Source organism: Taudactylus pleione, unplaced genomic scaffold, assembly GCF_031769625.1.
Source record: "Taudactylus pleione unplaced genomic scaffold, aTauple2 ptg000054l, whole genome shotgun sequence".
NCBI lineage: Eukaryota > Metazoa > Chordata > Amphibia > Anura > Myobatrachidae > Taudactylus > Taudactylus pleione.
The window spans coordinates 27,196-51,300 of NW_028284456.1; the positions used below are offsets into that span (position 1 = coordinate 27,196).

Here is a 24,105-nt window from a genome sequence, read left to right on the forward strand (position 1 = left end):
CATTTTAACCAGCAGAAGCTGCTTGTGTGTCCTATTCACATCTCTTTGTGAATAAGGCACATGTGAAGTAAAAAGTTGCATGAAAAGATGCTCGGCGCTACTGAGTCACTCCATAGCATGGCACAACTAGAAGGGTTGTTTAATGTGCAAGGATTAAGATGTATGTGGACACATCTGTAACATGCATTAAGGCTGGAGAAAGTTGGTGTCAACACTTAAAACCCATTTACTATAAAAACAGTAAAAATCATAAAACCCAATGTAGCCACATGCAAAACATCAGCTGGAACATCTAAAGGAGTTCCCTATATGAAGATATAAAATTTACTATGAAATGTGTATTGTGTGTAAAACAGGAAACATTTCAAATATCCAAATTTACTCCTTTAAAAATAAAATGGAAAGGTAACAGACCAGGATGTTGGCAGATGATTATATAAATGAAAGAAAAAATTAAAACACCACACTCCAATACAAATGCAGGCCACCAGACCTAGAGAAGATGTTACCACCTCTCCAAAAACCAGTAAATGACAAAGACGAATAAAGTCCAGGCGCTTTTTCCAGATTAAACAGTAATGAAGTCATCATTCAGTCAATCAGTGCATCATTCCCGGCTGTGAATCCAACTTTAAACTCTTCCTCAATTGCTCCTCATTACACCATATTCATCAATATGAAAAAGATGAGAAAATATCACATATAGTGAAATACCTTTTATTAAGTGTTTTAAAATATAAAATGAACAATCCACCCCCTTAGGGATATTCAGCGTACCAGAATCAGAGGTGTATCCTGTACACCAGACAACAAATCAATGCGGTCTTAATCCGGAATAAAAACCTGCTTGGGCTTGAGCTGTATACGGAGATCTTACCATTCCTCACCATCCTGGTAGTCTGCTCCCACTTGTTACCAACGCGTTTTAACTTCTAAAAGTCTTTTTCAAGGTGTACACTGATTACTGCCTGAATGACGACTTGATTACTGTTTAATCTGGAAGAAGTGCCTGGACTATATATAATCGAATTACAAAAATGAATAAACACTGCTGTACAGGTCTGACGTGACCTTTGATAACTCCTTATGCAGTTAATTTTCATTACTCTGGAACAGTTGAATAGTTGCTGATAGAATGTTCTGTCCTAAGTAGGGTTAAGCCACGTATCCACTAGACTATATGCTCCATAAACAATATTGTCTAGTGTTTCCCCAGCAGTGATGTGCTCAATGTCGTTAACGACATTGAGCACCCACACTGAACAGTCCCTCTCATCCCTGTACTTGCAGAACCTGACAATATTGTCAGGTTGCCCTGCAAGTATGGGCAATTAAAGATGTAGTCAACGACCAGCAGGAGCTCACATCGCTGGTCGTTGACGGCATATCTACTGGACAATATTGCGGATGATGAACGATAATGATATAGTTAACTTTCAAATCGTCCAATTTATCGTCTAGTGGATACGCAGCTTTAAGTTTATCAGGTATCTAGTCTCTGTTTACAAGACAAAGAAAGAAAAAAATGGTAAAGGAGACCACTAAAAGCCCCACAAAAGGATAGAGTAAACAGTGTTAAGAAAAATAAATAAGTAGCAAAAAGAAAACATTTAAAAATATATAAAAAAAAATTATGCAAGGGTCTGAAACCAAAATGCTAAAAATGGAGTACTGTGTTTTATCCCTTATGTACATATAGTGTACATCCAGTTGTGCAAAGTACAGCAGCCATAAAAAAAATGTAGAAATAAAATAGAGAATGGAAGATAAGTATAAAACTTTAAGTGAAGTTGCCCTTAGTAACCAGATGTATAGCCATCATTTTATAGACTGTTGCACTGCTGCAATATTTCAACTTGTTCCTGTTGCCTTGATAATATTTTTAAATTCCTGGTTTAATGGGCTATGTATATATATATATAATATATATATATATATATATATATATATATATATATTTTAGATTGGATATATACTACTTCTAGGACTAACCACTTTTGTTTTCAAATATAAACCAGTTATTTCAAGGAGGGGTTTTCTTTCATATATCACAGAATATTTTCTATTATATTTCCTAAATTTAAAGTGCTGAACCAATGTTAGTGGAAATACCATCAATATTACACTAGGAACCAATCACTAAATTGCATCTTGGATGCTCACAAAGTCAGTTCCTATGTGAACTAATAGTTCATATTTGGTGAAAACTGAATTCAAAAGAATACAGTCTGACTCCAATATCGGTTGGTGCACTTTAAAGGGAGTTCCACATTTACCTCCAAGAATCAGGTTTGGTAACAACTATATACATTTTTAGGTTTGCTAAAGACACAGTCTCACTAATTTAAAACATGGAAAAAAAACACTGCTACAAATAAAATGCAACATATGTTTATTTCTAAATTACAAGTAACAGAATCTGTCCCTTCTTTGTACAAAAATACCTGAAATATTACAATTATGGTCATAAGCCAGCAAGTAATTTACAATACTTAGCAGTGTATGATTTAAAATTTTAACACTTTTAGCATTCCCTGATAGCCTATTCCCCATTTTACAGTCAAAAGCTTACATTAGAACATTCACAATGAGATTGACCAAAAACTGAAGAGATGAAGCATCAAACAGACATCATAGCTCGGAACCAATCACTGGGCTCTAAACACAAGTGATTTTAACACAGCTAAATAGTTGCCTACTCTTAAATTTTCCTTAAGAAAATGCCCAAAATGTAAAAAAATAATAATAATAATAATAAAAAAAAAAAGAACCATACTGTAGGCTCAGTCAATTCACGAGACTTGCAATGATCAGGTCTACTTATACCCAATACCACTACAAGTTTGTTTATAATAAAATAAAGCAAAAAACCTAAACAAAAACCACTGGGTAGGCGCATTGGTTCAAACCCCAGTGTATCTAGTGCATAGAGGTGGGTGGAAGTAAAAAAAGCACATTTCAATGGTCAAGAAAAATAAAATAAATGTGTGTGTGTGTGTGTGTGTGTATCACACATATATATATATATATGTGACACACACACACACATTTATACACATATACATATATATACATATACACACAAACACACGGCTCGTTTCAATTCAGCGTGATGCTTAATAGCCCAGGGAGGGAGCCCCCAAGAGCTATTCAATTCAGTGTGCTGTTTGGTCCGACTAAAGGATTTCTTCTGGCATCCTTATGCTAGGAGAAAACAGACAGAAGTGCCAGGCGAGAGGCTGATTTCCAGCTTAGCGCTGGCACTTTAGTTGTGAGAACCGGCATTCTCTGACTAAACACCCAGGTTATGTCAACTGGCAACTGTTGGACCAAACAGAATGCTGGACTGAATAGGTCCTGGGAGCTTCCTCCCATGGGTATTCAGCACTGCACTGCATTGAATATTGAATCGAGCCCACTGTGTGCGATATAATATATATATATATATATATATATATATATACACACATACATACACACATACATACACACACAACTTGATCATACTTTACAATATGAAAAATGCAATAAAGGTTATTTAATTGGACATATTCATGAATGGTTTATGACATGAAGAAACAAGCACATTTTTTTAACTAGTCAATCCTGAGCATTCCTTTACATACATTCATTTAAATATAAAAAGAGATTAAAATGATCCTTCAGCGTCTTGCTCTCTTTTTCTGCCTGGTGTATAGCTGTGTACTCCCACACAATCAAGAATTCACAGAACAAAAGAAATTGTGCCAGCCCAGATACAAATACAGAACAAATACTGTACTCCTGCACATTTTATATTAACAAAATCTGATGAAAATATTGCACAGAACTTAATTTGTAATAAGGAAGCAAAACCTTTTCAACATGACTACATTTGTTGAACTGCAAAAAAAAAATAAAAATGCTGACCTAAACCTAAAAATGTATTTAAAAGCCATATATTCTGCACTGTAAAAAAAAAAAATAATTTTCATAAGTAGAACAAGTTACATTGCACAATTCAAATTCTTCATAAATAGGCATTAAAGTACAAGTAATGAATACATATAGCATGAATTTTTTTTTTTTTTAATAGTTGACTATTTGTAATCTCCACAGAATTTGTGAATCAATACATTTCTATTTTTTAAAGTTTACTTTAATTGTATGTATGTGAAAACTAGGTAAAAAAGTATAGCTTAAATCCAACTGACATACGTAATAAAGATGTTCAGAAAAAAAATTCTGTTCTATTATCGGTCTAGTTCCATTAAATTACATTTACTAAATACTGTAGCAGGCTAGAGTTAATGTTCAGACAGACCCTCAAGACTAACATGTGACCTACTGTACATTACAGGGGAGAACCTGATGAAAGGGTGTGAAAATTAGCATAATTGGTTCCTGAGTGAGTAGTGTAATAGGAGATATAGAAAATTATATATATATATATATATATATATATATATATATATATATATTTATTATTTTTTTTTTCTGTATGGAAATTTGCAACACCAACCTACAGGAAGGTACACAAAAAAAAAAGTAAAAGTAAAAAAAGCATTGGCATTTTACAGAAAATGTAAACCCACAAATTCTGAGGATTAATGAATTTTTGCACCACGGAAATTCTGCCAGTCAGGCATCAGCAAAGTAAAAACAGTGTGGTTAACTTTCATGAAAGTTTTACACACAAACATGTTGTATTTTGATTATTTTTTTAATGTTCAATGCACAGCTAATATATTTGACTTAATACAAGAGGGCCATCTAGAAAAACAAGTGAGAGCCAAGGTTTTTGCAATAGATCGGTTGATGTTATTTAAAGAAGGTGTTTTCATGAGCTATAAAATACAATTGGGCAAAGAGAACAATCTAAGGCACATATTGGGCTATAATAAACACTGAGCCAAGCAAAAATGCATAAAAAAATTAAAAAAATGTTACTGAATACGCTTATACGTAAAAAATAAAATAATCTCTTTATTTTGATGCGCAGTGAGTAACATTTTGTCTAATGTTTTAATGAAAACCTAGCTTTATTAGATTTTAAGTTTCATATTGAACTTTTGCATGCAATTCTACACAATATTATGCCCCAATATAGTGTGCTACAACTCCCAACAGCCAAATAATTTTTTCTAGCAGTTTACAAAATAAAAGCTAAGTGCTGATTAATTAGGTCCTATTATCTTCTAAACCGTTTAATTCATGCTTTTTTATTTATTTCATCAATATGTTTTAATGCAACTTTATATTCCACTACTGGTAAAATAGTGCACCAACAAGAAATTAGCTACAGTTAAAGGCAACCTGTGATGGTATAAAGGTGTTTGTATTTAAAAACAGAATACCTGTAAAAAAAACCCACCACAAATCATTGCTATATAACCAATTTTTTTTTTGTTTATAGCTTTCTGGCAGAAATATTGCTGTATCCGGAAAGATGTAAAAGTGCCGGGTTCCTAGAACTCTGCTCAGAGCAGACTGGTTTGGTAGATCCCGTACTAAACTTTCCCTATTGCTGTGTACCTTTTCCACGATGTCAGTCTTCAGCTGGTCCCCGCTGCACTGGAGCACACGACTGGCTGGCGGTGCCTTGTTAATGGTGTTGCTCCTGAACTTCCAGTTTTACCACGCAGTGTCCATGCTGTCCAATGCAGACCAGAAGTTCGGGAGCAACACCATAAACAAGGTGCCACCGGCCATGCGTGTGCTCTGATGCAACAAGGACCAGCTGCAGACTGACATCGTGGAAAAGGTACGCAGCAATAGGGAAAGTTTAGTACAGCATTTACCAAACCACAGTCTGCTCCGAACAGCATTTTAGGACCCTGGCACTTTTACATCTTTCCAGATACCACAACATTTCTGCCAGAGACCTATAAACAAAAATCATTGCTATATAATCAATTACTTTGTTTTTTTACAGGTATTGCTTTTAAATACACACACTATCATACAAGCACTCTGAATAATAAATTCATAATTGTTCTACATTAAAAATGGAGCAGCTATTACAGTCCATCAGCGTGAATTCACACAACTTATAACTATGAACCTGTAACAGTGACAAACTGTTTGCAGTTTTACATACATGGGACTTGGCATGATGGAGATGTCAAATCAGGTTATAACAATGTTTTTTTGGTCTCTCATGTTATTTAAGACCATGTGCTATATTGTCATTTATTACAATCATTTTGCCTGTGATAGAATCTGATGCATGGTTCCCAAACAGGCCTAAATAGGACACATGACTGTAGGAAAGTACAGTTTTACAGCAAACTGACATTTACATAATTTCATGAATCAGTTCACAGATTGCCATATTTTATCAATGTTTGCACAACATAACACAATCCGAATGCTCTTTTAAACTGTAACCTATATGTTAGGATGGAACACATTTTGAAAACCTCATCTAACAATATTCTGTTAAGTAGAAAACAAAAAAAAACACATAGCATGTGGCTAACCGTCCTCCACTGAGCTTTGTACATTGATCAGACTACTACAACAGTGACAGAAACCAAATGTTTGTACATAATATTCTTTGCGCTGACCTGGACAAATGACCAAATAACATTTTAACCACTATGAAGATGCAAGTTGTAGCATTCACACATTTTTCCTAAGACTTCCAACTAGTTACATGATGGACTGGTTATACATTAGCATCCTATTAATTGGAGACATTAAAGTGGTTAATATTATTTAATCTACGTTGTTGGGAACACCTTAGATTTAAAAAAACAGAACAAAAACAAAAAACGCTTTATATCATAGCCCAGTTTCCTAAACTCCGCCATTACAGTCCAGGTTTAAGGATAATCATGCTCGAGTCCTGATGGTTAAATCAAATTGACTGAGGTAATAATGAAGTCACCTGTGCTCAAGAATGGATATCCCTAAAACCTGGATTATAATGGAGTTTGGGAAACCTATGGCTTATGGTCTGGTGCTATCTATGAGGAACTCATTCACGAACAGCAGGACACAGTATCAAGTAATTATAAAGAGCCACTCTGTAAAACACTAACTTTGTATATATTTTAAAGAGTTTAAAAAAAAATATATATATTAATTGGAGTGTGAATGCTTTGATAAGTCAATCATAATGTATTTCACTGCACTCCAGCAGCTTGGCATATCAACAGAAAGGTGATTAGCTAACAGTAACCAGCAACATTGTTTCCCAACTCCAATCCTCAGGGAACCCTAGCAGTGCATGTTTTTCAGTCAGTTATGAAGGCTCCTGTACCAGCAGAGTATGAAAAACATCCACACATTAGATTGGACAAAGTGACTTAACCAATCCAGAGAAGTTAATTGGCATGTCACAGGGCAGGCCGGAAAAAGGCTGTAGTAGCATCAGGAGACTTTGGGGTCTATGTACTAAGCCTTGGAGAGCGATAAAGTGGACTTTACAGGCTGTGTTTGAAAAGTTGAGTCAGGAGCTGATTGGTTAGTACTTTATCTCCATCCACCTTCTCTCTCTCTCTCCCTCCAAGGCTTAGTACATAGGATAATCACCCAAATGTATTAGGGGTCTAATAACTGTACATTCCATCTGCTGGTCTATCAAGATTTAGAGACCATGAACAAAAATTTGACCTTTATGGTTCTACCTGAAAATGAAAATGTTGCAATTTGATGGCCATTACAGTACCGCACATCAGATCACATGTAGGCAGTGTAACTTCAAAACATTGCATACTACTATACAGTCTGCTAAACCAAATTAACAAGCTCTTAAATATATAAAACCAAAGTTAAAACTATTTAGAAATCAAAGATGGCACTGGAATCAATGGAATAATAAATGATACTTAATCCTTCAGTAATATTCAGATGTGTTCTTAAGTTTTTTTTTCTCCCAGATAGCCATAGAGAGAAAAATAAATACAACACAAAAAATACTCTGCCACAGAAGTATTCTGACAAGAATTCAATTTTATATATAAGAACAGTAGACCAAAGAAGATTCTAGAATCGAAATGCGTTGGTCCAGGGAACACAGGGCCTTTGTTGAGGACTGTATGTTGGGCTTTACTATACTAGGATTTAAAAACCAAAGCCAAGTGTGGAAGTTTGGACTTTATTATACACACTTTTTGCTTTTAAAGAACTGGTGTTTTTATCCTGTACAGTTTTGGATGGTTTGCATGTCTCCCACAGGCGGTTATATGTATATATATATATATTTTAATTCAATAAAACATCATACTACGTTGAAATTGGATGATATATTGATGAAATTTCTATGGAGGACATATAAAGATACCTTGATCTGATTATCGCTACCCTTACACACGTGCGTTGGGGTACGCCCATCCTTTCATTCTACGGGAGAGGTGGTTGACGTAACGTGGTTCCATAGAAGTTGATACCATAGGATTATAAAGATAACTTTACAATCAAATTACCCTCCCACTTTATTGTGAGTGGGGTATGCCATTAAAACTAGTTTGGTCTACTGTTCTTATATACAAAATTTAATTCTTGTCAGAATACTTCTGAGACAGAGTAATTTAGTGTTTTTATTTTTCTCTCTATATTACTCTACCTGGGAGAAAAAAAAACTGTTAACACATCTGAATATTACTGAAGTATAATTTATTATTCCATTGATTCCAGTGCCATATATATATATATATATATATATATATATATATATATATATATATATATATATAAATATATATAAATAAATAAGAGTGTGGTGTTACTCTTTCTCATTTAGAAAATTGAGTAGGCAGCAGGGTTGAAGTGCACTGACAAAATATCCTTTTTGTATATTCCAAATCAAGCTGTATTGCCCGCTGTTTTGTTTGGCTGTTTACAAACAGTTTTTATAGAAATTCTAAATGAGACAAAATATCACTGTGATATTCAATTTTTTGCAAACAATTTACTTTGAGTGGTTTTTTCTTGTACTGCATTTGTTCTACAAATAAGTCCACAGTACAGATTTCCAGAGAACAGCAGATACAATTGCAAACATTATGGTATCCATGGAACCAAGCAGGTTATTGGTGTGTTCTTTAGTAGCTCGACAGGCAGCAATCTGTCTTATTCCAAATAGCTTTAAAGATGGCCCACAGATCCACCAATTCTGTCCAAGCACTAGCAATGATTTGGCTAAACCCGTTGTTTCTCCCAAATTACACTGACCATGCCGTTACGCAGCATATTCTGTGAGCCAGTTATGTTCACACCACCATCATAGAGTGTCATTTCCTGAAATCTACAAATAAGCCTGTACTTACAAAAATGCTTATGATCCTTTCAATCATTTGTAATTGCGTATCTTTCAAACTTTCCAAAAGCATACAGAAAATGGTAATTTCAACCACAATACATGAATGTTATGGAGCCAATATAGCATTAAAAAAAAAACTTCTATCCAGTATGTGCAGTTCCATTGGTTTAATTGAGAAAGGTGGGGATTAAGGGGTAAAAGGGTTAAAGACTGATTTTAAAACGCTCTAAAAATATTATAAATCAAAGGGCTTTCCGACCGAAAAATCTTATTGTTTATCATCCGTAGGGTTTCAACTTGAATTGAAGTTGAAATCTTATGCATGATACAAGAAAGGCTGTTGATTTACTAAAATAAAATAACACCTTTAGTATATTTACCCCTAAAGCTTCCATATTCTTAGCAAATGAGTTGTAATCTCTAATAAAAACAGTGACATTCTACTTGCATCATAGCTCCTTAAACAATGTGCAAAGTACAGATGTGTCACTCGTCTTTGATGCAGTTGCGCCAAACAGTCCCTCTCTGCATGTCTGGTCCCATGAGACTCTGCTAGCACCAGGAGGCTTTTTTTGCCAAAAATGCATCTAAGTCACATTGTGATGTGACCAGGACGCACTAGGAGACAGTGCTGATTAATTTGTTATGTGACACTTGTATATCTGTGTGCGACTGAGTGTCTCAATTAGCATACAAAGTGCTATGATGCAACAACCACAGTTTTTTCCACACCAAGATTAATTTTTAGACTCAGCTGCACACAGATATACAAGTGACACCTATCACATTAATCAGCAGTGTCTCCTGGTGCATCCTGTTCACATCACATTGCGACTAAAACGCATTTTTGACAAAAAACTTTCACCTTGTCCCAACATACACATGCCCCGATCCACCCCAACATTCTGCATAAAAGCCAGTTTCAAATGTTAGGTCAACGTCACAGTAGTCTGACAAGTCTTAATATCCGTTAAATGTTTTTTTTTAAAAACAAAAAAAAGGTAGATTTTTGATTCAAGGTTCCAACAGTTAATCCGAATTAAAATGTTACATGGTACATTCAAGCCTATATAACAATAAAGTCACTATTGTTTGTCACACAACAGAAAATATTAACGTTCTGTAATCATTTGTCCACGGAGTAGATTTTAGATTTCAAGATGCAAGAGACAAAAGATACCCTTGTAATGAAGTCTCTTACGAAGCTTCTTCAGAAAAAACTCCATAGGTTTTGTTAAATATTTGAAGCACTTGACTACACAAAGAAAATAAACAAATCTACTCTACTACACTCTGAAGTTGTCTGTCAGATGTAATAGTGAATGCAACACTGTTAAATGACGGGTAAAATGTCAGGATTCTAACGATATAGAAGATGTAAATAGCCATTTGTGCAGAACTGCTATAGTTTAGACCTTAAACGTTCCTCAATTTTCCCTGGGTAGGAAAAGTCTGGCGCTACAGCTGCTGTTGAACACCACATCCCAGCATGCCCTGCCACACAGGTGTAGCCTTCACTAACAGAAAACTGTGGTATGAGTGCCACGCATTACCTACCACTGTTTAGAATATAGTTGCCTGATTTAAAATTAATGTATGTGCTTGGCAATCACTTTAGAGTCACAGCAAGCTCATGATCAAGTGCATAAGAGGATACAGAGAACCAATTAAAAATAAAATATATAAATATTAGTACATTTTCTCAAAATACAGTAAAATAGAAAAAACAAAACCTTTTCCTTGTAGACACAAGTGTAACGGCTGAGGTTGTATAATGGGACAAGTGTCCCACATTTCTGCTTATGACAGAAAAATAAGCTACACAAACACTTGCTGATATTGGATTATTTTGTCTGATTTTTTTTCAGATGTGCATTTTTCTAAAAGAAACACCTTTACTAGGCACCTCATTAGTATTTAGCATATAAAATCAGACAGACACCATGAGTCACATTTTTTTGACAGATACTCAGGGTAGAGGAAATAAAACTACATGTGGTCACATAAGAGCAACATATTAAATGTAATTTCATTTAAAAAAAAAAAAAGCTAACAATGCACAGGATCCATTCATTTTAATCCAAGGCTTGATGGAGGAGACCAAGAAGTACTGTAACATCTGTCAAATGGCATCAACGTGAATAAAAAAAACACCACATACTGTAATGGATCTTGGCCAAGTGCATTGTTGTCTATGCTGTGAACATATTTATATCGAAAACTTTGCCAGTGTTTGACATGGCATTCCATCAGACTTGGAAAATACTATATATTACGAAGAAAAAAAAAAAAAAACCCATAAAATCAAGTTTCTTCATTTTATGAGGCAAATACATGGAATTAAGTAATGACAATGTTTTCCATAATTTTTCCACAATCTAAAATACAGTGTTTCCATACTGTAGTTGCATGGTACAGCCGATATGTTTCATTGAAGCTTTTTATTTTGAGGAGTGACACCCCCAGTTAATATGCAGCCTTGCATTGTATTTTTCTGTAGCTCTTCTATAAATAGGATTTAAAGTGATAATAGTTTAGCTCAAAATCATATAAACCAGTCAATGGCCGGTATCCTATTAGCAGTGGTAATTTTCCGCAGCCAATTGATCCGGTGGGTGCTATCCAATTAGCCCCGAAAGCCGGCATCGATAGGGGATTGTGTTTCACCAGCCTCAGGCAAGCAAAACAAAATCCCCAAAATCAGCCCAGTTTTCGTTACCGTGAGAACACAGATTTCACGAAACCTGTGTGTTTTGGCGAAAACAGGTAATTTTTCTCACGAAAATATGGGCTCTAATTGGATAGCCCAACAGTGACCATCGGGGCAAAAATTGCATTGTGCGACAGTTTTTTTCTTGTGAGAAAAATTTACATGGCTAATAGGATAACAGCCATTAAATTCCAAAATACTAAAAGAGAATTGTTGTAATCATCGAATATACCCCTATAGCAGTGGAAGCCTTAGAGGGCCTGAAAACTAAAAAAATAATGAAAACAAAAGTCCAGAAAACTTTGATATTCTAGGTAGACAATCCCCCTCCCATACTCAGCCTCTTCTAAAAGAATATGGAGTTTAGCCTTGTATTGTATTATAAACAGTGATGTTTCCTGATAAACAAGATAAACTGACTTTAAGGTAGAAAGAAACTGTAGTTCAAACATTTATGCATAGTTATCACTTACAGACTCAAGCTTATTAGGACAGACATTTAACAACCATTTTGCTTATGGGTGAGGAAAAAGGAAATAGGTCTGAATCCATCTCCCACTGATTCATGCAGGTGACAGGTGCATAAATCTTGGCAAAAAAATCTATTGTTTTTCATCCCCCATAATCCTTTTAGGTTGTAGCATTTCATACTTTCCAGCATACCAAATTGCTGCATGAATTAAAATGCCACACTAGCTTTTAAAAATGATGTAATACATAAATCAAAACAAAAATAAAACAAAACAGGAGTGCAAAAATGTATTAAAAAAAAAAGTAAAGGTAAACGAACCAGTCTTAATTGTCAAGATTACTCCAGGGCAATAGTCCGTATTCCCACCCTCCCTCTTGTTATACTACACCCATTCCTACCCAACCAACCCAAGGCTTATTTCTGGTGAGCAGCCCAGCCTGGAGGGAAAAAAAAAAAAAAAAAAGTCTCCGTTTTGCATTTATACTTATGGAGATGCTAGAACATGGCGGTGTTTGGCAGATCTACAAGAAACTAGCCAAATGTAAAGAGTTGGCACCAGTTGATTAATCCAGTCAGAAGGTGCTTGTTTAAAAACAAAAGTCTTTCCCACAAAAACTAACCCAGGTCCAGTCCCATAGTCCATGTTTCCACTTTATCCAAACAGTCTTTTGCTGGAGGTCATAAGGACACTCTGATGCAGTGGTGTTTAAGCTTGGACGGCAGGACTCCTTTGTTTAGCTGGTAAAACTCAACAAGTTGAATTAAATCTGTAAATTTGGTATTGCCATCATCTAGGCTAAAGAACATCTGCCCATCATCTTCACACTGCAAGTTAAAAAATAAAAAAAGCCAATTAAAATGTGTAGCAAATACAAAATACTAAATGTTCTAACAAGCTTGTTGTATTAATTATGTCAGAGGTGTGTTCGGAATACAGAGTAACAGGCAAGAACCTCAAATCACCAAACTATAGCATTGTGTGCCAATATCCAATATCAGTCTGTAGCTTTTCATCTGTCTCCATTACACTCCTAGGGGTAAGTTATAAAAGGTAGATTTTAATCGATTTAAAATACTTCTAAATTAATTAGCATCAAAGTTGTATTTTAGAGGCTAAATCACATTTCCTAACACAATTTTTTAATACAAAAAGTGTTAGTAAATGTGCAATTCAGACCCTGAAACACATCGATGTTGATAGGTTTTGATCTATTTTTAGCAATTTGAAAATCTACCTTTAGTAAATTTACCCCTTAATGTCATGAGCCAGGCAGCCATATGCTCGCTAACTACTGCATGGTGACACATTGTTGCATCTCCCATATCCTGCATATCCCCCTTTGAAATATTCACAGCAGCACAGAATATTTCAATGATTTAATTGGCAATAAGCTGTTGTATACCAAACACCTCAAAACTATAGGCATCCTGGATGAAGAACATTTATGAAGGAGTCTTGATAAAGACTTCAATAGCAGGATTGCAATAATGTTTATTCTTTGGCTATGGCTGGTACTGTACTTCATTTCAATACATACTGTATCCATAGTGGGAGCATTGCTGCTTCATGACCAAGTAAAAAACAAAGCGGTTTACTAAAATGGTATGATTCACTCACTGGTAATCACGGGTGCTAGAATAGGAGGTTGAGTCGGTAGTGTACACTAGCCTGCAGGTCCCTAGATGCAAATAATCAGCTTGCCACCAAGTAATAAATATGGTAAGTTCAAAGTGATTGATTCACAGGAGTAACTCTGATCTACTGTACTACTAGCGTGGATCAATACTGTAAGTAACGTAACAAGACCTCAAGTGTGTAATGTTCTCTTTTTCCCGCCAGGCCAGAGCAGGTAGACCACGGCTTCCTGTCACGGCCATCAGACTGTGCCAAGGAGTTAAAGTGGGCAGGAATTGCGTTCAGTTAGTTTTATTTGGAGACAACCAGTTCCGCCTCCTCCTGGGGGCTCTGCATAAGGGGCACCACTCCTGGGGGCTCTACATAAGGGGCACCACTCCTGGGGTCTATATGCGTAAAGGGCACTACTGTTAGCATTATGTGTATTAGGGATACTACTACTGTGGGCATTGTGTATAAGGGGAACTACTGTGTGTCATAACATTAATAAGGGACTGTGTGGCATAATTTTAATTGAATATACTATTGTGTGACCACACCTCTTTTTTGCGGCACATGCGGTCTTTTTATTAAGATAGCGCTGAGGATGTGGGGGATGAGTTCAACCACATCTCTAGGACCACTTCAAGCACTTACTGTGCCTCATATCAGTCACACTGTCCCAACATCACTTGTAAGTTGGCAGGGCAGGCTGAAACATGGACAAACATTGAGGTGTTTAGTGTGATCAGATTTCTGCGTCAAAAGCACATCAGCAGCAGAAATTCATCGCCAACATGTCAATGTGTACGGTTTTAAAGTCATGTCCCAGAAACAGGTTTGGGTTTTGTGCACTGCCTTTGATAACGGCAGGACAGACATTCAAGATGAGCAGTGATCCGCCCGGCCAAGCAAGTCCACTACAGATGACAATTTGTGCCGCATTGAAGGTCTGATTCAGGAGGACAGATGCGTTTCAGCTAGTGATATTGCTGACCAGCTGAATATCTCAGTTTGTACTGTGCACAGCATTGTTCATGACCAACTTGGGTACAGGAAAGAGTGTTTATGCTGGGTACCGAAGCCATCAGTAAAGAAGGTCGTGGCAACCAGGTTTTGGGACCACAAGGGCGTACACATCTTGTTGATTTCCTCACCAAGGGAGGTAATGTGGATTGTGTCAACTATCGAGCCGGTTGTGAAGGGCAATTCGTCAAAAACAACCTGGGTTGCTGCCAACAGGTGTCGTATTGCTGCACTATAAAGCCTGGCCACATTCAGCCAACCGCATGCGTGAATTGCTAGGTACTGGACCTTCCTCTCTACAGTTGTGACCTGGCACCAAGTGATTTTCATCTCTTTGAAACATTAAAGAAGCACCTGGGTGGAAGGCGATTCGCAACAGACCGTGAAGTTCAGCAAGCCGTCACTGTCCTGGCATCAGGCACTTGACACGGATTTATTCTATGCCAGTATAGATGCCTTGGTGTACAAAATGCTTAGGCAAGTATAGGTGCGAGTTGAATAGATTTACGGAATGAGAAGTCTTGTTACCTTATTTAAAAAAGCCGCCGGCGTGCGGAGAAACTAGTTGAGGACACAGACCACTTGTGAGGGCTGAACCCAATTGCTGCCGCAGACTCATCCCCTGGGACTATTTCCATATATCTCTCCCGCTCACACACTCGGAGGACTGCGGACGGATTTCTCCATCAGGATAGACGGTGGTTGTGTCGGCAATTTATATTTTATATATGCTGCTGTAGTTGGAGCTACCATCATCTGCAAGCCGCTGGAGCGGCGGGACCGTCAAGAGGGGAGTAAATACAGCGGAGAACTGAGTTCTCTCATTCCGCATTATCACATTGGAAGCGCACATTCACAGCGCATTGTGGAACATTGTCAGCTACTTATTTTTATTGGGCCACTCAGCTCTCAATTCACTGCTGTTCAGCACCTTTTTTCTCAGTATTGGACACACTGTTGCTACGCACTGTTGCTAATTGCTGTGGAACACTGTCAGCTATTTAGTTTTATTGGGCCATTCAGCTTTCAATTCATTGCTACATGAAAATGTAAATTCTTTTTCTCAGTTATTCAGAACATTGCTGCTAACTGGGTCATTTTCACTTGGCTCTTTGAAGCATCAGAGCTTAGATATTCAATCCATCAATTTGAGAACAGAGATATTTTACTGTGATTGTTTATTTTTTTAATTGTAATTTTGTGCTTCATTTGAAGACATGTTATTTATTTAAATACATACTGTGTGTATAGAATTATTCTTATACTCCCGGGAGTTTTATTGATATTTTTGAAAGTTTATATATACTGATATTTGAGCCTTAAATAAAGGTGGTTTATAAATACACTCCCCAATGTGTTCTTAGATGCTGCCTACTTTTTGTGTATTTCTTTATTGTTGGAAGTGTGGCAAAAACTTCCTGTGGGCGTGCTGCAATCTACACAAGGAGGGGGGTCAACAGCACACCAATACTGGCGCCTGGGCTATCTATATTTTTTAAACCTCTGTACAGTTGGAGTTTATTTTCGTTTGCAAATGTGGACCAAAGTCGAAGTTGCAACCTTACAAAAAAGGTGTTAAACATTTGAAAACAAATGACACTCACCGGTAATATCTGGAAATGCTTTATTTTCTGGTGGTGACACAGTGTAAGCACAAAGGTCTTTGGGTTACTCTGACTATCTCGAAGGAGAAAAAGGCTGAAAGATAAAAACCTCCAATAACTGAAATGTAAAAATACTGCATGTGTCATTATCTAAACCCCTCTAAACGTACTCATATTTTTGATAGGTGAAATATTAATATATAAAAGAAGTGACTAGAAATAGTATAAAAATACATTCTTACCCATCCACAAGCCCTTGTTGTTTAATGATTGTTTGTGACTCTTCTCTAGATATTCTACCATGGAACCATGGTTGTGTCCTATGAATTACTAGAGAAAAAAAAAAAAAAAAAATATGATAAGAACTTACCCTTGTTATCTCTTTTTCTACGAGGTCCATAGGGTCCACAGGAAACCTTGTGGTATAGGTGATGACGAAGACATCCGGGCACCATGCAGTTAAATGTTTTCTCCCAGGATGCAACGGGGCCTCCCTCTATACCCCGCCCCCGGGCCGGAGGCTCATCAGTTACATAGCAAGCCAAAGGCCGGAGGAGGATAAAAGAGAAGAAAGTCTGGAACACACTAGAATCACATTCTCACATCAAAGGAGACGGAAACCGGTGACCAGAGCGAAGCCCATCTGAAGCACAGGTGTGTCAGGGCAGGCGCCCTGTGGACCTCGTAGAAAAAGAGATAACAAGGGTAAGGTCTTACCATATCTCTACTTTTCTACTTCAGGGTCCATAGAAGGTCCACAGGAAACCTTGGGATTCCCAAAGCAGTAACCTCAAGGGCAGGGACGCCAGGGACGCTCCGGTGCAGAAAGGAGAATCCGCTGCCTGAAGGAAGCATCCTGAGTGGCAAAGGTATCAAAGGCATAATACCTCAAAAAGGTATGGATAAAAGACCACGTGGCCGCCTTACAAAGTTGTACAGCCGAGGCACCACGACTAGCTGCCCACGAAGGGCCTACAGACAAGTAGAATGAGCAGTAACAGAGGGCGGGACTGTAGGGCTCTCAAGAATGTAAGCCTCAGAGATAGTCATGCCAAAGTTTGCTTATTGGCTAGCCATCCTCTCTTGTGGAAACCATAAAGAACAACAAGGAGTCAGATTTCCGAAGAGAACTGGTACAATCCATATAAATCCTGAGGGCACGTACCACATCCAATGAGGCCTGCCCTGCAGAGAGGTCTGAGGACTTAAAAGCCGGCACAATAATTTCTTCATTAATGTGGAAACTAGAGACCACCTTAGTAAGTAACCCAGTGAGAGTTTGAAGCACTGCCCTGTCCCTATGAAAAACTAGAAATGGCCCCTAAATCAAACTCTTCTGGTGGAAGCAATGGCCAGAAGAAAAAACAGTCTTGGCAGTAAGCCATTTGAGATCCACTGAGCCTAGTTGTTCAAATGGAGGGCTCTGGAGAGCCTTAAGGACAACACCAAATCCCAAGGCGCTACAGGAGGGACAAAGGGAGGCTAGATACAAAGGACCCCCTGCACAACAGTGCGGATATCAGGAAGATAAGCAATCCTTCACTGGAACCACACTGAAAGGGCCGAGATATGGACCTTCAGTGTAGCAAGGCAGAGACCAAGGTCTAAACCTGCTTGCAGGAAAGCCAACACTCTGGGTATCCTAAACACCTAGGGTCATAACTTGTTGGATGACACCATTCAAAATAGGTATGCCATACCGTGTGGTAAATTCTAGCAGAAGCATGGTGTTAACCACAGAGCCGGAAAAACCACTGGACCTTAAGAGGGATGTCTCAAGAGCCACGCCGTCAAAGACAGATTACCCAGATATGGGTAGAGGCAAGGACCCTGAGACAACAGGTCCGGATGTTGAGGCAATAGCCACAGAGTGTCGATGGAGAGACTCCGAAGACCTTAGTACCATGGACATCTGGGCCACGCTGGAGCCACCAGCAGGACCATACCTCCCTCTTGTTTGAACTTCCGAATTACTCGAGGAAGGAGGGAGATTTGGAGGAAACAGGTCCACCAAGAGAGCACTGGCGTCTCTTGTCCTGGACCCGTACTGAAGCAGCTTGTGATTTAGTCGACAGGCCATGAGGTCCACGTCTGGAAGGCCCCACCTGTCCACTAGGAGTTGAAACAATTCTTGGTGAAGAGACCATTATCCTGGATGCACGTCGTGATGGCTGAGGAAGTTCACTTCCCAATTCAGCACTCCTGAAATGAACACCGGCGATATAGCTGGTAGATGGCCTTTCGTTCATGTCAGAATGCGTGACACCTCTGTCATTGCCGTCTGACTTCGAGTTCCTCCTTGGTTTAAATAAGCCACTGTCGCAGCATTGTCTGACTTTACTTGCATGGGTTTTCCGTGAAGCAACAGCCTTGCTGCAGAGCCCTGAAGACTGGCTGCAGTTCCAATATATTACCGTATATACTCTAGTATAAGCCGAGTTTTTCAGCACATTTTGTGTGCTGAAAAAGTACCCCCTCGGCTTATACTCGAGTGAAGTGTAGCGCTGACCGGACGGAGTTCGGTCAGCGCTACACAACACAAACACACAGCCGCCGGAGCCGGCAGCTGTGTGTTTGCTGTAATCAGCAGCCGCTGAGAGTCTGTCAGACTCTCAGCGGCTGCTGCTGCTCCCACTGCGGGAGCCATCTTCTGGCTCCCGCAGTGGGTAATGGGAGAGACATCATGAGTAATGACGTCTCTCCCATGCAAAGCGACCGGAGGAGCTGTTTGCGGAGGGACCAGGAGCGGGAGTTTCAGGTAAGTGATTTTTTAAAAATTCTTATTACCTCTCTCTCTACTGGGGAGGGGGGTGGGACGACTACTAGGGGCACTACCAGGGGGGGGGTTTACTACAGGGGGCACTACCAGGGGGGATTTACTACAGGGGGCACCAGGTGGGGTTTACTACAGGGGGCACAAAAAGGGGGATTACCACTGGGGGTACTGCCAGGGGGGGATTATTACAGAGGGCACTAAAAGGGAGGGATTACCACTGGGGGCACTACCAGGGGGGGGGGGATTACTACTGGAGGCACTGAAAGGGGGGATTACCACAGGGGGCACTACCAGGGGGAATTACTACTGGGGGCAATACCAGCTGCTGCCATTTCCCACCCTAGGCTTATACTCGAGTCAATAAGTTTTCCCAGTTTTTTGTGGTAAAAGTAGGTACCTCGGCTTATATTCGGGTCGACTTATACTCGAGTATATACGGTAATTGGAAGCGCAGATTCCTCTGTGGTCCACCTTCCCTGAAAGGAGTTTGGACCTGTCACTGCGCTCAGTCCCGAAGACTGGCATCCGTCATCAGAAGGACCCAGTCAGATCTAAAAGGGATGCCCCATGGTGAGGTGAGCAGTCTGTAGCCACCAGGTTAGCGACTGGCGTACCTCCGGAGAGAGCACCATCATTTGAGTCCGTATATCCGAATATCCGTCCCACTTGGAGGATCAAAAGCTGCAGAGGCCAGGAATGAAACTGGGCATACTCCACCATGTAGAATGTCTACACCATGGATCCCAGTAACTGCATTGCTGAGTGGACTGACACTCTGCGATTGTGAAGGCATCTGCGTACACGCATCTGCAAAGTGGAGATCTTTTCTGCTGTCAGAAAAATCCTTTGCTGTGAATCCAACAGGGCTCACAGATGGAGCATCCTTTGAGATGGAATCAGTGAGAACTTTTTCCAATTTATCAACCTCCTGTGTACCGGGAGCACAAATCTAGTTAACTGCAGGTGGTGGTGAAGTACCTCTGAGGACCCTGCTAGTAGCAAGAGGGCGTCCAAGTATGGTAATCCCCTGCAGCCGCAGAAGGGCTGCCATTACCGCCATGACCTTTGTAAACACCCGAGGTGCAGTTGCAAGGCCAAATGGCAGTGCTTGAAACTGGAAATGATGTTGTGACACAGCAAACCTGAGAAAACATTGGTGAGCTAAAACAATCGGAATATGCAGGTATGCATCTTGAATATCCAGGAATACCATAAAATCCCCAGTTCCATAGCAAGTATAACTGAGTGTAGGGTCTCCATTCTGAACCTGGGTACCCTGAGAAATTTATTCAGGGACCTGAGATTGAGAATAGGATGGTAAGAACAGTCTGGCTTCTGGACTAGAAAAATAAATATAGCACCTGCGCTAGGAAGAAATTTATAAACACAAAAATTAATGACACTGATGGACGTTAAGTTTTAAAATTTAAAACACAATGTTTATTACATAAAAATTAATATACCGCTCTGAGTAAGCATAAATAGTGCTCAAAAATAGTGAAAGGGCTGTTTATATTGAATTACATAAAATTGTCCACTTAAATCCGCTCCTAATGAAAAGGTATTATATGTCTTTGGAAATGGGACTTGCTCTAGTTCTCAAAGTTAATAATAGCAGCAGAACTTTACCAATGATGGAAATGTAGTCCTGGAGGAATCTTCTGGCATCCAGCACACAAAAGCATGTGTTGAAGCACAAATATGAAGGTGTCAGACACCTTGATCCGGACTCCAGTGACCTATTGGATTTATATTGGACTTTTCTCTCAGCCTTGGAACCTGTATGCAGCTTTAGAGGACACCTAAAGCTGCATACATGGATTGTACCACCTCTTGAATAGCCACAGACTTGTCCGAGTTTTTCGGAAGTCCTGTGCAAAAGAATTGCTGGGGAGGACTTCTGTAGAAGGAGAGTGAACCCCAGAGAGACCACTTCCTTCACCCAGGAATCCATGGTAGTTTGACACCAGTACTGGGCGAATTGAAGTCGGCCTCCCACCGTTGGAGGGCTTGTCATCAGGCTTGGCAGCTGGACGTCTGGTACTCCAGGGCTACTTCTTAGGCCTGGCAGATCTCTTGGTGGTGGATGGCCTGAAAAAGGACTGAGTTCTAGCCTTACCTGGGGTCCGATAGGTCCGAAAGGACAGAGTCCGAACCCCCGAATAAGCTGGAGCAAACTTGTCCAAATCAGGGCCAAACAAGATTTTACCATCATAAGTTAAACATTCCAACCCCTTCTTCGATTCTGCATCAGCTCTACAAGAACGTAGCCATAGAGAATGGCGAGCCGCAATGGCCGCCGAGGAAACCCTGGCATTTAGAAGGCCAATATCCAATGCTGCCTCATTTATATAGGTAGCCGAATCTCAGAGATTTCCCACCAGATTCAGCTGTTCCCTTGTAGCATTAGAGGCTAAGGATGTTTCAAGGCTATTAGCCCATCATTCCATGGCCCGAGCCACCCAGCAAATGGCCATAGCTGGTATGCACGCAGCCCCCGAAAGGGAACAGATTTAAGGCATACCTCTACCTTCCTATCTGTAACATCCTTCAGGGACAACATGGAAGTATAGGAAGCCACCACCGATGGAGTCTCCCATTTGGTAAAATAATTCTCAGCAAAAGGGTAAGCAGAGACTAGATGCTTCTGTGGTTGATGCAGCTTTCCAAGCTACCTCCAAGTGATTCACCAATTGATCAGACAATGGCCTCAGTCACCTTTCCTTCCATGAAATATGCATGCCTAGATTTAGGCGCAGGAGGCTCATCCTCCTCAATGATCAGGGCTGCTTTTACAGCTAGTATTAGCCCTGGGAAATAGATATATATATATATATATATATATATATATATCTATCTATATCCGCCTCAGAGTCAGAGTCATCCAGAAGCAGTCCATGATCAGATGACACATCATCATCCCATTCAGTAGATTGAGACAATAGAAAGACCAGTTTAGCTGGTCTGCTGATAGGTGCATCATGCTGGCGTATCTCAGTCGCACAATGCAATATAGCAGGAACTGTATTAACCCACTGAGGGCGCAACACCTGTGAAGGTGTAGGCGGTTGCAGCAAGTTTTGCACTGGCAAAAGGTGCTGTTGTTGAAAACTGAACTGTGGACACATAGGAGGGCCTGCTAAATGCCCTGCAAATGGTTGTTAGTGCTTTTGCAAAGCACTCACATGGCGGCTCCAGCTGTATGGCCGAAGCCTTAGAAGGACCCGGGGAAGTGTAACACCGGAAACATAAATCCTCAGAGGTCCCCTGCCTCTAACACTGCTGTACATGTTTTACAGAGCAGTATAATAGGGGTTAATTTAGTCATACCTCTCACTACCAGACATAGTAAAGAGGATCACTTAATCAGAGACAGAGTCTCAGCTGCAACTTGTGCCACACCCGCACCACACCCATAGTTATGGCCTTTTCAGAATAGCAGAATAGGTACAGGGATAGCAACAAAAGAATTATAGTTTTTTAGCAAAGAAAACAGACAGAGCTAGCATACAGTTGCAAACAAATGCAGAAAACAATACCTGCACTTAATGGCACTTCCTTAAATCAACTACAGAGACTTAGCGTCTAGTAGGACAAAAAGTGCTACATACACTGACCACCAACCAGAGGAGAGGTATATAGGGGGACCCGTGATTCCGCACTGCCTGTGAAGATCAGCGACACAGCCAGGAGAATGACCATCGAAGAAATCATGGGGAGGCGGAGCCGGAAACAGGAAGCTGTCACAGATCAAGCCAGACCATAGTGGAAAGGAGTGTCCAGCAGCGGGGAGGAGCCGGCTGTTGGACAGGGTAGGCTGCCTGCCCTGGCCAGCATTTAACCCCTGGGACGCTGGAGTGTTCCGAAAACTCCAGTCCCAGGTGGCTTAGTGTGGACACAGGACTCAATGCCTGGCCACACTTGCTGTCATCCCCAGGGTGTCCCCCAACCCTGGAGGAAAAAGACCATCGCGGCATGCACCACCGCGGTGCGTGTCGCTTACCTGCACCCCTTAGCGTCCAGCCACTGTCTAAGAATCCTCCGGGGTCCCTGCTAGCCAAGACCCCTGAGGCCCGCCGAGAGGCACGGATCAGTACCGGCGTCTCAGCACCAACGGGGTGATGATGCAGCCCTGCGAACTTCCACTGGACTATTCACGCTGACAGCACTTAGAAAAACTTCAAATTTTCAGGGCTGTTGGTAACAGCCCCACTGCAATACAGTGACCCGACTCCGGTCAGGCAACAAATGAAACTGAGGAGCCTCCGGCACGGGGGCGAGGTATAGAGGGAGGCCCCGTTGCATCCTGGGAAAATAAATTTAACTGCATTGTGCCTGGATGTCTTCATCATCACTTATACCCCAAGGTTTCCTGTCAATGGAAATATAAAAAAGGAAAGCAGCTGTTTACCTGTGCTAAGAGTGGAAGGATGGAGTGGACTTTGACTACCCAACACATTCATGCGTGAACTGCGCTTCTGTAAAGTAAAAGCCAGAAGTCACTTTGGCATAAACTATAGAAACAATACATTGCATTACACTTTATTAAAACTTTTGAACATCTCAATAAGTATTAAAGTAGTAATGATTAAAATACAATATAGCATGTATGTAAGTACACATACACACATATACTCTTACATATCAAAAGCAAC

General features: G+C 39.9%; 1 protein-coding gene across 6 annotated transcripts in view; it reads right to left on the minus strand.

Annotated features, from left to right (window-relative positions):
• Positions 1 to 12,384: 12,384 nt before the first annotated feature.
• Positions 12,385 to 24,105, minus strand: part of GRB10 (growth factor receptor bound protein 10) — a 283,037-nt gene continuing 271,316 nt past the window's right edge. For all 6 annotated transcript variants that reach the window (XM_088464156.1, XM_088464147.1, XM_088464146.1 and 3 more), the window contains 4 exons: positions 23,862 to 23,928; positions 16,917 to 17,004; positions 16,675 to 16,768; positions 12,385 to 13,254 (listed from right to left, as the gene is read on the minus strand). In XM_088464156.1, the coding sequence (XP_088320282.1) occupies positions 13,108 to 13,254; positions 16,675 to 16,768; positions 16,917 to 17,004; positions 23,862 to 23,928 (396 nt within the window). In that variant the 3' untranslated portion in view covers positions 12,385 to 13,107. The remainder of the gene's footprint in view (positions 13,255 to 16,674; positions 16,769 to 16,916; positions 17,005 to 23,861; positions 23,929 to 24,105) is intronic.